We start from the raw sequence: 14,759 nt of genomic DNA, 5'->3' as shown, positions 1-14,759 counted from the left end.
GCATTAGACTGTAGATCACTGGTTCCAGCAGTTTTTAAACAATATACGGATCATCTATAATCTATAATACAAAGTAGAACGATGTCTGTCTGTCCGTCTGTCCGTCTGTCCGTCTGTCTGTCCGTCTGAAGCTTAAGATCTCGGTAACCACTGAACCGAATGGGCTCTACTCTTCAGGGAATATACCTACTGGTCCTGTGGTGGTTTTAAGATATTTTATTGAGGGGTGGGACACCCCCAACCCCCCCAAAAACAAAAAAATCCCCCCCTTAGGGGAGACTTCAACGTCAAATAAGGTGGTATCGTACATAAAAAATTAAATTTAACAAACAAAAACATTTAAAGTGCCACTAGAGGCCTCTAGGGGCGTAGCCGCTAGTATAATACAAAGTAGCTTGATGTCTGTCTGTCTGAAGCTTAAGATCTCAGAAACCAATGAACCGATTGGGCTCTACTCTTCAGGGATTACACCTACTGCTCCTGTGATGGTTTTAAGCTATTTTTCTGAGGGGTGGGACACCCCCAACCCCCCCAAAAATAAAAAAATCCCCATTTCCAAATTCTTTATATTTTTTTGAACATTTTTTGTAAAATCTCAGTAACTGCTGAACAAATTGGGCTCTACTCTTCTGGGAATATACCTACTGGTCCTCTGGTGGTTTTAGGCTATTTTCTAGGAGGGTGGGACACCCCAACCCCCCTAAAAATAAAAAAATCCCCATTTCCAAATTCTTTATATTTTTTTTATTTTTGTAAACAAAAACCAGTAATTGGGTTGGGGGAACTCCACTGCACCATGGGGCGAAACCCCCATGAACCCTACCCCCCCAAAAAAAATAATTTCACCCAAAAAAATTTTTGGGCCTTTTGTAACTTTTAAAAATTGACATCTTTAAAAAGTTGTTGCAATTATAGGTATAAAATAAAATTTACAGAGGAGAATTTTCAATTTTTGTGTATATGTGGTCCAATCAGTGGGACTATCGGAGCTTGCGCCGCATACGGGGTACTCGCTTATGCTCACCCCGTACGAGATATACGGCGCACAACCTGGGTTTAATTTTACCAAAGAGTAATTCGGAAAAGAATAACTTTTTTGAAAATATAACTATAAAATTATTCTGGAGGGTTGACTTTCCATTACCTCATGGGGCGAAGCCCCTAGAGGCTAGGGGCGAAGCCACTAGTGATACAATAAAGTAGTAAGTTGGGGAATAGTGGGCGTTTCGTCGTTTTCACAGTAAATGTCTTCCTTGTTTCTAAAGAATTAGAAAAATCAATAAAAGTAATGTTTTTCCAAGATGAAAGTGATGAGGAAGATGATAAGGTTGATGAAGACTCCAATAAGATTACTGAAGAGGGTACCAACAAGATTGCTGAGGATGAACTTCAAAATAAACAGCTCCAGCACATCAAAAACCTCAGGAAAATTCATAATAAACACAACAAATGACTATTATTCTATCTTGATCAACCCTTCCAATCCAAAGACGCTTCCAAGCAAGACCCGTCTATGATAGCCTTCAGAGCCGTACATCGCCTTAAAATAATTTGATATTAGGGTGAATAAACTACAAATATATAGCATCATAAGACACACAGAAAACTGTCCCGGATTTGTATTAATTTTGAGGAACAAGACTCCAGTGACGTCATATTTTTCTTTCCCGAAAAAGGGAAGGGGGAAAGAAAAAAAAGGGAAGGGGTAAGAAAAAAGAAATGGGAGAAAAGGGGGTTTTCCCCATCTCTTTTGAAGAGATTTTCTTCCCCCCTTCCCTTTTTCGGGAAAGAAAAATATGACGTCACTGGAGTCTTGTTACTCAAAATTAATACAAATTCGGGACAGTTTTCTGTGTGTCGCATCATAAAAGTAACAAATCTTGAATAAAAGGTCCTTCCCTTTCCTTACATTTAGAAATATCTTGAACTTTCAACGTAAAACAAGTACACAAATTTAGTGATGAAATTGTTGCTTGATGTTTGAAATTGTTGTTGACTTTATCACAAAGTTACCTTTCAGTTAACTAAAGCAAGATATACTAAATTTTAGAAGAGCTTTATTTAAAAAAAAACAATATTATGAATGTAAATAGAAAGCGTTGTCGTACCCTGTCCAATCATTCGGTATCTTCTGTAGCTTCAAGTATTAAATCTAATGGTGTTTCAAAGGTAAGTTCTTTATGTATAACAGATAAACTAATCTTCAACTCTTTCTTTCTCCAAAAGTATGTACGCTACCAAAGTATTACTACCACTTTTATTAGCCCAGGACTTTGGCCCTTCGGGGCTAACAAAACTGGAATTAAAAATATTATCTTTCATTTTTATATCCGCGGAAAGCTGTCAATAATACGATGTGATAAAAAGCTTGCACACTAATTAAGGATGAGAAGAAACATGAAATGAATGGTAGCGCAGCTAATGGTAAAGCTGATGGTCCTGTCCAGGAGAAAGAACACAAGAGTGTTGGAAATATAAATGCCTCCGTCTATCTGGCTTATTTCAGGAATTCAAATAAAATTATTATGAAAAATATTAAAATTGTTACCTAGATGCTTTATAACAAAAAAAAATGTTTAAAAATTTATTGCATAAATTCAGCATTATATTGATTTCCATTTTTCAGTCCTAGGACAAACGCAGGAGTGGACACTTAACATAACCTTACCTATTTTAGACCATGTTATAGGTTTTTAAATGCCTAACCCCTGCGGGGGGCTTATTTCTACCCTCATATCTTAACCTAACCTAATCTGAATAGACATACTTAATTAAATTAATATTTTAACACTCCTGCGTTTGTCCACTCCAACGTTTTGGACTCCTGCCTTTGTCCTGGAATCCATTTTTCTATATTTACACTTGGGGCTACCCCCCCCCCCCCAAGAGGCCTCTAGCGGCACATTAAAATGATTTCTAGACCAGTGGAGGTTTTTAGTGGCACTTTAAAATATTTTTTTTTTGTATTTCTTTTCTAGGGGCGATTTCACATCGGAGGTTGGTGGTACCCTCTCGCAAAATAGTTATAAACCTTACCATGACCTATAAGAAGGCACATTTTAAAAGAAAACCATATCAGTCCAGCGGTTAGGGAGATCCTTCAGACAGACACACATACACAGATCATGTTACTTTTATATAAGGATACAGTAGGAATCATCAATTTACTACAAAAAAAATGAAAACTTTATAAATAAATTATATAGTTACAACAAATATTGAATTTTGAATATTTTGGAACAGGGTTGAACCGATAATTTTATTTTGAAATAAATGATTTAGGAGTGGTGGAAATATGTGTGCTGTCATTTTTATGTTTCTCATAAATATTGTTTGCCAGGTAAATTTTTAAGAATTAAGCTATTCTACAGTTCTTAAAGTAATTAAGTTTATTCTCTAAAAATTTGACATTTAACTATTTTTAACCCTCCACCATAGGCGTCCAAGGGGGGGGGTAATGGGGCGATTACCCCCCCCCATTTAAAATTTACCCCTACCCTAGGTGCCGTAGGCACCCCCAACCATTTAGGAGGGGGTATTTACCCCCCCCAAACAATTTTGGGGGGGTAAATACCCCCCCCCCAAAATAGAAAATCTCCAACAAAAAAAATTTTTGCGCGCTTCGTGCGCATTTTTAATACTAAATTTTTGATAGAATTTAACTTACCCCCCCAAAAATTTTACCCCGGGGGTAAATTTTGGGGGGGGTAAACAAATTTTACCCCTGCCAACAGATTTCAGGGGGGGTAATTACCCCCCCCAAGCAAATTTTACCCCCGGGGTAAAAATTTTGGGGGTGGTAAAAAAAATTTGCGGCGCGCTTCGCGCGCCATTTTACCCCCCCCCAAAACCGAATTCCCCCCCTCTTAAAAAAAATTTTAACCCCCCAAAATAAAAAGCTTGGACGCCCCTGCCCTCCACCTTTCCATTTTATCTTTTTTTCCTTTTCTACCTTGTCTTTTATCAACTATTAAATAATAGCCTGTCTACTTGCTGTTAAAAATGGTACTACGGCTGCAATGTCTGGCACGTGACACTAATAGTAAGAGTAGGGGTAAGGCCTTGGCCTGTAAACAAAGAACAACTCATTACAATGCACAGTTACGATTTCCAGACACAGGCCGTTTAATCCAAAGGGTTGGTTGTCTGTTACTTTGCCTAATATCTTACAGAGGGCTTTAGAGTATTGCATACCTATACTAGTGAACGGTGCTTTTTGGTTCTCTAGATGATCACTTGAAATTGTAGGAGACTCCCGACCTAATAAGGTATATATTATATAAAATATAAATATCTGTTGTGTAGGCACTTTATTCTGGATCTGATATTTGGATGAGTTATTGGACAACTCAGGAGGAGAGGAGAATACAACTTTTAATTCAAAATAAAAATCAAAGGTATTTATTGCTCAATGTAAGTCCTGTAATAGTTATTTCTCGTATCGTATTATAAACGGCTTTCCGCGGATATAGAATGTACAATTATAAGATTAAAACTAGTTTTTTAGCCCCGTGGTGCCGAAGGCACCGGCTAAAAAAAACTATTTTTAATCTTGTGATTGTACATTTCTATATTCGTAGAAAACTGGATATAATACGATGCTAGACATAGTTTTTTCGTATGGATGAGAACCGGTTCCTATCCACCGGATTCGAATGAATACGAGAAAATATGTATAAGTCTATTTAAATTATTTGTCAAGAGAGTGTTAACTTTAATTCAATGGCTCAGAATTTTACGTTTCCATGAAGTACTTTATTTAATGAACAAAAAGATTCTTCAAAAAGAAATTATTTAGAATGTATTGAAATAAGATGAACAAACAGTCATTTATATAATATTTTATTTTAGTATTGAAAATGATATACCATCTCCTATTGTTGACAGTTTCGGGTAAGCTTTTAATATTTTTTTGCAATTATTTCTTATGAAAAATACAGGTGTTCAAAAACCTCATGAGTGGGGGGGGGGGGGCGGGGCTACATTTGCCAACATTTTACTCTCTGAAGTTACTTAATTTTTTCCTAAATGATGTTCCAAATTATCACTCAAATTATCAAGGTACTATAAAATAATCAGGGATTAAAAGGAATAAGACAATGGCAGATAGATTGATGTACATCACAAATGATGATACATAAAAATAAAATTCCCTCTTTTGTAGATTACAATTATTGGTTGAAACATTTGGACACTTAACTCAATGAATCTACCAATCAAAATTCATTAAAAGTCCCAAAGGTTGTTAAGCCAACAAATAAGAAAACGTTATTAAAAACTTTGGGAACTAGTGTAATAAACAGCCCATTGTCCCCTTCCTTCCTGATAACAAATTATTTAAGGGCGCAAAATTATTAATAAATTTGACTAGAAATGACTAATATTTACCAATTTCAGTGAAATTGAAGATGTAGAAATCATCTCTCCAACCAACCAAACAATATTCCAGCTAGAGGAGATGGATCAGAAAACTCATTACTTCAACCTGGGCATCTACGCGGCCATTGTGTTGGCTCTGGTGGTGACATCTATGATCAGAACTGTGTACTTCTTTATAATGTGTATGCGTGCCTCGGTCAAACTTCACAATTCTATGTTTATGAGGGTTGTCAGAGCTCCATCAAGATTCTTTGATACGAATCCTGTCGGTCAGTTTATACACTGTTGTTAAAAGCAAAGATACTCTATATTCTATATACATGTCTAAAAGAATTTAATCACTTATCAGTGGGGAAGGGGACGGTGGACTGTAAATTATACAACAACCCAAAGTTCGGGAATAGTCCCTTTCGTGGCTTTTTAAAATGGCTTTTGATAGGTTATTTTAGGTTATATTGGGTTAGGTAATTGCCCTACAGGGTTAGAGCCCCCCGCAGTGGCTAGAAATAGGAGAAAAGCTACTGTGAAAACACGAAGAATCGCCCCTTAAGGAGCGTTGCCACGAAAGAGACTATATCCAGACTGGCCAGAGTGTACGTTTTTGTACGTTTTGTACGTTACGCATCGAATCTGTGTACGTTCTGGACGTTATTTTGATATGTGTACGTAACGTATTTTGAAATTTGTATTTTTGTACGTTTTACGTTTTTTTAAAAATAATAAGAATCAAATATTAGCAGAAAAGTAATTTGTATGTTTTGTACGAAAATTTTTGCAAAAACAATAGGTGTATTATTTAAATAAATTCAATAATATCTTCAATTTTCATAGAACAAAAATATGTATGTAAATTATGCATATATGTTATTAGAACTTACAGTTTAAATTTATGGATTTGAAATATATGTCCTATAGATATAGTTTAAACTATTGAACAGAAAGAGATATGCAGTTGACTAGATTCAAGTTTAAACGCATTTCATGCTACTTTAATAGATTTTACGATAATTTTTTTCAAATTCTTTATATACTTTGGTAAATTTTCAGAGATATCATATGGTGCACATTGTAGGATTAAGAAGTCTTATTTTTTGGTATCTTCAGTTTTTAAAGAATAAGAATCAAATATAAGTATAAAAGTATTTGTATATTTATTTGTATTTGTACAAAAAGTATTACAAAAATAGTATATTATCTATAATGCAAAGTAGAATGATGTCTGTCCGTCTGCTTGTCCGTCTGTATATCAGAAGCTTAATATCTCAGTAACCACTGAACCTATTGTGCTCTACTCTTCATGGAATATACCTAATAGTCCTGTGATGGTTTTTGCTATTTTCTTTGGGGGAGGGACACTTAAAGCTTTTTACTTTCTACTAGGATTAGAGGCTTCGTATCCCTCTTTTATAGAATCGTTTGTTGGAAATTTGTCACAAAAAAAATATAAAAAAAGATTGTGATTATTTTTTTCATTTAGGCTTCGCCCCAGGGTGCGGTGGGGGTTCCCCCACCCCGCTGATTTGCATTAGTTTACAAAAATAAATTGAGGGGTGGTTGATTTTTTTTTTTTGGGGGGGGGGGGGGGTTGGGTTTCCCACACTCTAAGAAAATAGCCTAAAACTACCACAGGACTAGTAGATATATTCCCTGAAGATTAGAACCCAATCTGTTCAGTGGTTACCAAGATCTTAAGCTTTAGACAGACAGGCATTGATTTACTTTGTATTAAAGACTAGTATTTTCTGAGATCTTTAGCAATAGACAAAATAACCCTATATCCTATTATATGTTTATCCTATATATCCTTTTTTTTCTGTAACAAAGAATCTCGTTAACTGCTGAACCGACATGATCTTTGTGAGGTTGTAGGCTATTTTCTCTGTCCTTCCATATCCCTTCAAGAACCTGTATTCAAAATGGTAGAAAAATAGCCTAAAACCATCTCGGTAACTGTGTGAAGTAGTTATGAAAATCTTAAGCATCAGACAAAAAACTTACTACTTTATTTAATAGAATATACTAAGTACGTAATAACAGGATGTATGTCTCTCTGTCAGTTTATTTGTACCGAAGGTTCTCGCTAACCGCTAAACCGATATGGTTCTCTTTTACAGGGTAGCTTCTCATAGGTCCTGGGAGAGGGTACAACCACCCTCCCAAGAGAAACTACTCTTAGAAAAAAATCACAACCCTTCCCCTATTTTTTCTTTCTTTTTAAAATTGAAATCAGAAATGGGGGTGGTCTACTCCCCCTTCCCTCACTAAAAAAATTATTAGCGAAGCTACTCTATAATCACTTTGTCAGTCCGTTATGCTATCGGAGAAACGTGATTTTCTCGGCTCCTGTTTTTTGATTGAATAAGTTCACATTCTACATATTTTCATTGAGATTTGCCTTTTGGTTGGGTGCTAGATCTATTCCTAGATTTTATTTTTTTCATGGTTTTCTCGACTACTATTCAAGATAGACGGCTGAAATTTTCAGGGAATAAATAAATTCACATTCTAAATATTTTCAAAAAGTTTCTTTAAGGTTTGTCTATTTGTTGCAGTGCTAGATCGATTCCTAGATGTATAGGTTTTTGTGATTTTCACAACTCATATTCCTGATAGACGGTTGTAATTTTCAGGGATTGTATTAGTTTTCATTCTTAATACTTCCACTAAATTTCATTGAGATTTGCTTATTGGTTGGGGGGCTGAATTTATTCCTAGATTTTCACGTTATTATATATTTTTAAAAGGTTTTGTGATTTATTTAAATAAGTTAAATGCTTATTTTTTACGACACTACTCTATAGCTTATATAGTTCCCAGATTTCCATCCATAACTTTTGAGCTTCGCTACTTAAGGATGTTGTCATCCTTGTTTTTTACTTTTTATTTTTAAATAAAAAAAATGGGTTTTTGAATTCAACTCCCCCCCCCCTAATCAAGTTCCTCTAGAGGCCTCTAAGGGCGTAGTCGCTGGTCCTTATAATAGGATATACTTTGTACATAATAACAGAATGTCTGTTTGTTTGAACCAAAGAATCTCGTTAACCACGGAACCGATATGGTTCTCCTTAACAGGATAGCTTCTCATAGGTTTTTGGAAGTTTTATAACTATTTTGGGGAAGAGTATCACCATCCTCCCTCCCAAGAGAAATTGACTTTAGAAAAAAAACTACCTCCTCCCCCCAAAAATGAATTTTAATTGCGATTTTAAGTTAAATAAACTTTTGAGCTTCGCTACTTATGTATGTTGTCATCCATGTTTTTTTTTATTGAATTCAACTCTCCCCTCCTCAAGTGCCCCTAGAGGCCTTTAGGAGCGTAGACGCTAGTTCTTTTGAATAGAGTAATAGGATATCTTGTGTCTGTCAGTTCGCTATGGTTCTCCTTTACAGGTAGCTGCTAGTAGACTTAAATGTATTGATAATAGGTAACTAGGAAATTATTTAACTTATTTTTATTAGGAATGTACGTTTTTGTACGTTTTTTTACTTTTTTTATGTACGTAACGTATTTTTTTTGTGTACGTCATGTACGTTTTTTATTTTCAAAATTGGCTGGCCAGTCTGTATATCACAAAGTTCTGCCATTCGTGAGATTAAAAACTTCGAGGGGGTAATATTAAATCTTGATTAAATCTAGTTTTTTTAGCCCTTGGTGCCGAAGGCACCGGCTAAAAAAAACTGGTTTTAATCTTATGATTGTACATTTCTATATTCGTAGAAAACTGGATATAATACGATGCTAGACATAGTTTTTTCGTATGGATGAGAACCGGTTCCTATCCACCGGATTCGAATGAATAGCCCTTGGTGCCGAAGGCACCGGCTAAAAAAACTGGTTTTAATCTTATGATTGTACATTTCTATATTCGTAGAAAACTGGATATAATACGATGCTAGACATAGTTTTTTCGTATGGATGAGAACCGGTTCCTATCCACCGGATTCGAATGAATACGAGAAATTAGTTTATAATTATTATTTATTTTAGGTCGTATCTTGAATCGTTTTTCCAAAGATGTTGGCTCAATGGATGAACTTCTTCCACCCGCATTTTTTGATGCATTTACGGTAATTATTTTGATTTAGAAAGTAATAAATATAGGAGGTCTAAATGGACAATCCAAACACATTATTGGTCAGAAAGTGCAGTTTGTTCTCATTTAATCCATAAAATAAGTCAGCAATAAGCAGTTGAATATCTTAGGATAAAGCATTTTTTTTGCCTGGGAAAATTTCATTAGTTTCCAAATTTTGTCACTATTTTTGTATGATTGACTCATATGATTGTATATGAATTTCCCCAGATTTAAGATTTTTTGGATAGGTCTCCAGGTTCCGGAGCTCCAGGCCTCCAGGTGGTCTCTGTACAGGTAATTATGAAAAAAAAATTTATTTTAAAGAGTGAAATGTCAGCTTATGAGACAAAATATGTATGTTTTTTTCTTTAAATATCATATGTGAATAACAATCAAAAAGAAGCATATTTTGTTTTATAAGTTAATCTCTAACTCTTAAAAAAAATCTTATTTTTAATTTTTACCTGTACAGAGACCACCTGGAGGCCTGGAGCTCCGGAACCTGGAGGCCTATCCAAAAAATCTTAAATCTGGAGGAAATTCATCATATAAGAATGATTTTATCCCTAATAACCTATCTTCTCAGTCCAAAGATAAAGCCTATACTCACTGTTTACGCAGAACTTCCCCCCCCCCCTATATCTTCGTCTGCTAGAAGTTCCTTATTTAATATGGACGATTTTTTTCTTCGACATTATGTCCAACATCATGATTTCTAGAAGTTTAAAACCACAAAATGTAATTCAATAATAAAGATAAACCTTTAATAATATTTGTTTTCCATTTGTAAAGATTTTCCTGAATATTTGTGGAATTATGGCGGTGATATTTGCTGTGAGACCCTGGATAATGTTACCTACTCTTGTTCTAGCTGTTATTTTTGTATTACTTAGAAGATTTTATATGAGGTTAGTAATAATGTCTCCAGTATGGATTGAAACCGATTAATATCCACTGGATTAGAACCGGTTCTCAGCCATACTGAAAAATCAAATTGTAGACATTTTTCCATGAAACAAAAACACACAAAATTAATCCCTGATTTGTTAGCCTGGATTTATGGGCCACTCAGGCCCAACAAATATTCATCGATAATACCTTTTTTTGTATGGCTCATAAACCTGAATATTATATAATAACACCCATAGTGAAAAATAATACATTTATTCTTAATAGTGAAATTGAAGAAAAACAACATTTTATGTTTATTGGTCATTTTTACTGAGATTTTATAATTAAAGAAAGGCTCGTGGTTTTCATAAATAGAATTTTATATTTGTAAAGCAATACGAATTGTCATAAATTAATCCGATAATAAACAAAATTCAGGTCTGCTCGAGATATAAAAAGGATTGAAGGTGTTTCAAGATCTCCAGTATTCTCTCAGCTGTCTACAACCCTGCAAGGACTCACCACTATCCGTGCCTTCTCTGCACAAGAGATGCTCAGGTATAGTCAATCTTTTCAGTCCTTTCGAAGATACTTTGCTTCAGACAGTCACTAATCTTTTGTCAACCATGCAAGATTAGGCCTTTGGATTTAGAAGTTTTGGTCGTTTTCTCCTCACGGAGAGCTGGAATAGATCTATTATTACTTGGAACTTACACCAGATTATCTTGTACTCTAATAAAGTGAAATTCGTAGCTGGCTAAAATAACGAACTCCATCCACCCCCTCCCCTCCTAATGTATGAACGAACTGACTAATAAATGATGTCCATGTCAGCAACCTATGTTGAAAACAATTTTTCCCTGGTACATTATCCACGTTTATCTAAGAACTAGATAAGAACTGACAACAGTATTAGAAAACCAACTCTATGATTGCACGGCTCTTGTCTGAGATTCCGATTGTGGCTGGTAAACATAAAATAGCTAAGTACGTTTTGTGGTAGGTATTATTTGTGTCAGAATTTTAAATATAACTGCAATTTTCCATATTGTGCCAATGAAGTAGAAAAATACTTGGATAAAAAACATAACAGAGCGAGGGAACAAGAGACAAGAAATGCCTTTTTAAGCTCAAAATAATAGCAAGTTACTATAGATCATTGTTAAATTTTATTTTAAAATTTAGACAAGAGTTTGACCGCGTGCAGGATGTCCACACCTCCACCTGGTATGCCTTCATTTCTGGCACCAGGTGGTTTGGAGTCTGGCTGGACTGGATTGTTGTTGTATACCTGGCTATCACTGTCTTCAGCTTTCTTATACTTGGAGGAAGTAAGTATTTTTTTATCAGTGGCGCTTCAACTGTTTAATTTGACTAAGGTCGCCTCTGGTTTATCTGCCATTTCCTTTGTTAATAAAAATTAAATGGAATGGCTTTCAAAAATGTTTTCATGTACTTATGGGTTGGTACAAACCCACCCTGTTCCGTACCTTACCCACAAAGAGTTGTTTGGAGATCATAAAATAATTAGAAACCATCCTATAAAAAGCGTAAAAAGCGTCACTGTAAAGGAGACACAACGGTTTAACGGTTAGATAGAACTTTCGCTGTAATTTTAAAAAAAGCTTACTACTTTATAAGGATTACTAGCGGCAGCGCCCCTAGTATCTAGAAGAAATAAAGCAGGAAAGAAAAATAGCTTAAAACCATACCCAGACTTATTTATAACAATAAAATAGCCTAAAACCATCTCAGAGCCTATACAAAGCTTCCCTCTAAAGGAGAACCATATAGGTTCAGTGGTTAGCGAGATCTTTCGCTATAAACAAAAAACCTTAGTACTTTATATAATAGGATAGGATATACAATTTTTAGAAGTTAATTTGTCGCTATATTTTGGTTGGCTTTTAAACTATAAATTTGTAGGTATAGACGGAGGTGACGTTGGCCTGGCCATTTCAAACTGTATCATGTTGACTGGTATGCTGCAATGGGGGGTCAGACAATCTGCAGAGGTAATACCTACAGAAATTTAGATCCAGCAAATACATATGTATATTTTGGCTACTAACATACTCAAAATTCACCTACCTCCAACACACAACCTAGAACATTTTAAAAGCGACGTAAATAAGGGTATGCCGTCCGTACATCTGTCCGTAACGGATAGCTCCTATTGTTAATTTAGGCAAGTAAAAATCGTTTTATCAATTTCAAGTTTTGCTTTATGATTCCCGTAACAGTTACGTACAATTTAGAAAGTGTAGCAATTATACAATAATTGTTACCAAGAGTAAAAGGTCGTAACTTTTTATATATAGGTTGAGAATCTGATGACCAGTGTTGAAAGAGTACGTGAGTACAGTGAGCTGGAGCAGGAGTCACCAGCACAGATACCAGAAACAGAACCTCCTCCACATGTCTGGCCAAGCGAGGGAGTCATTGAATTTAAGGTAATTCTTATCATGACTTGGAGGGTCTAGTACATGTCAGTTTCAAAGAGAGAGGGGACAGTAGGCTATTTATTTAACTAGTCCCCAAAGTTTAAACTTTATAATAACGTTTTCGTATTCATTGACTCAACAACTTTGTGGACTTTAATAAATTTTGATTGGTTGATTCATTTCAACTATTAATTTTAATCTACACAAGGGGTAATTTTGTGTATCGTCATTGGGGAATTATATCAATTTATCTAGCTAGCCTACAGGTAACAAACACTTAATCAACATAATATTAATACATTCCTGCGTTTAAAGTTCCTATTGTAATTGGCTGACGCTGACATAAAATTTGATAACACAATTGGTCACTTTTGGGTCCTGACTGATTGGTGTACATTTAGTTGCAAATACAATTCAAATATTTAGGATGTAGAATTAAGGTATGCAGAAACAGAACCATTGGTACTGAAAGGCCTCAATCTGAAGACCAAACCATGCGAGAAGATTGGAATAGTTGGTCGGACAGGAGCTGGCAAGTCCAGCATGATCACAGCTCTGTTTCGCCTGGCAGAGCCCACAGGCAGTATTGTCATTGACGGAGTAGATGTTCTCAAAATAGGGCTTGATAATCTACGCTCAGCTATTTCTATTATTCCTCAGGTATTACCATTTTTTTGGATAATGGAAAGAAGACTTATTTTCACAGTAGTTTTTCTCCTATTTCTATCCCCTGCGGGAGGCTTTATCCCAACGGGGCAATAATTAACTTTTACCTAACTCATCAAAAGCTACTGTGAAAATACGACGAAACCCGCTACTTCGTTTTCTTTCTATGATCATACTTATAATAAAGTAACAAGATGTCTGTCTGTTTGTCTGTACCGAAGGATCTCACTATTCGCTGAACCGATCGGGTTCTCCTTAACAGGATAGCTCCTCATAGGTCCTGGGAAGGTTTCTAACTGTTTTAGGGGAGGGTACCACCACCCTCCTAAGAGAAATCACAAAAAACGCAACATAGAAATCGCACTTAGAAAAAATTACCCCCTCCCAATTTTTTTAACGTTTTCTTTTTAAAACTTATTTTAAAAAAATGGCTGTTGGAATTCAACTCCCCTCTTCTCAAGTGCCCTAGAGGACTATAGGGTCGTAGCCGCTAGTTTTTAAAAAAGTAATATCAAAACACAAACACTAAAATAAAACCTTTTAATTGTTTGTCATATTTTTTTATTAAACCATCAACGCATGCTTGCTTTGGCTAAGCTATTCAAGCCAGTTATATGATTTGAGGACGAATGAGGATATATTTCTTGGCAATTACAGATATTTATAGGCCAAAAAAACTTTGCACTGTTAGGGAAAGCCCCAGAAACTTAACAGAAGAATATTGTGAATCTATTTTTTAAGGACCCGCTGCTGTTTACCGGATCCCTCCGACGAAATCTGGACCCGTTCGACGAGTTTTCCGACGACGTGGTGTGGAATGTTCTCCGTGAGGTGCATCTAGCCGAGGCTGTGTCTGATCTGAAGGATGGTCTGGAAACGGAGATGAGTGAGGGAGGCCTCAACTTCTCTGTTGGTCAGCGTCAGCTTGTCTGTCTTGCCAGAGCTGTTCTCAGGAAAATTACTTCAATGTCTCAAAATTTTGACAAATGAAAATTAATTGTAAAGCGCAATAATGTAAGAAGGTTAAAATTGTCGATAAATAGTGCAATAAATACAGATTAAGAATTTTCGTTAAGTTTTATATCAGATAACCCTAAGAATCATTGTAAAACAAACTAATGTTGATACTTTTATGCACAAAGTATTAGTCAAGAAGGAGTCATATCAATAATACAAAGTAGCTTGATGTCTGTCTGTCCGTCCGTCCGTCTGAAGCTTAAGATCTCGGTAACCACTGAACCGATTGGATTCTACTCTTCAGGGTATATACCTACTGGTCCTGTGGTGGTTTTAGGCTATTTTC

At 35.5% G+C, this 14,759-nt stretch overlaps 1 protein-coding gene across 2 annotated transcripts in view; it reads left to right on the top strand.

Moving 5' to 3' along the window:
* The window catches only part of LOC145315755 (ATP-binding cassette sub-family C member 4-like), a 35,984-nt gene that overhangs the window by 19,317 nt on the left and 1,908 nt on the right, over positions 1-14,759 (top strand). For both annotated transcript variants that reach the window (XM_080155806.1, XM_080155807.1), the window contains exons 21-35: positions 1,302-1,425; positions 2,094-2,169; positions 2,385-2,508; positions 3,285-3,340; positions 4,306-4,397; positions 4,852-4,893; positions 5,398-5,648; positions 9,368-9,447; positions 10,248-10,363; positions 10,785-10,904; positions 11,532-11,677; positions 12,273-12,361; positions 12,668-12,799; positions 13,217-13,450; positions 14,198-14,410. In XM_080155806.1, coding sequence (XP_080011932.1) covers positions 1,302-1,425; positions 2,094-2,169; positions 2,385-2,508; positions 3,285-3,340; positions 4,306-4,397; positions 4,852-4,893; positions 5,398-5,648; positions 9,368-9,447; positions 10,248-10,363; positions 10,785-10,904; positions 11,532-11,677; positions 12,273-12,361; positions 12,668-12,799; positions 13,217-13,450; positions 14,198-14,410 — 1,895 coding nt within the window. The remainder of the gene's footprint in view (positions 1-1,301; positions 1,426-2,093; positions 2,170-2,384; positions 2,509-3,284; positions 3,341-4,305; positions 4,398-4,851; positions 4,894-5,397; positions 5,649-9,367; positions 9,448-10,247; positions 10,364-10,784; positions 10,905-11,531; positions 11,678-12,272; positions 12,362-12,667; positions 12,800-13,216; positions 13,451-14,197; positions 14,411-14,759) is intronic.

This window comes from Acartia tonsa, chromosome 4 (genome assembly GCF_053477335.1).
Source record: "Acartia tonsa isolate MP-2025a chromosome 4, ASM5347733v1, whole genome shotgun sequence".
Taxonomy (NCBI): domain Eukaryota; kingdom Metazoa; phylum Arthropoda; class Copepoda; order Calanoida; family Acartiidae; genus Acartia; species Acartia tonsa.
The sequence above is the reverse complement of the archived record's forward strand: the minus strand, read 5'-3'. Positions and strand labels throughout refer to the sequence as shown.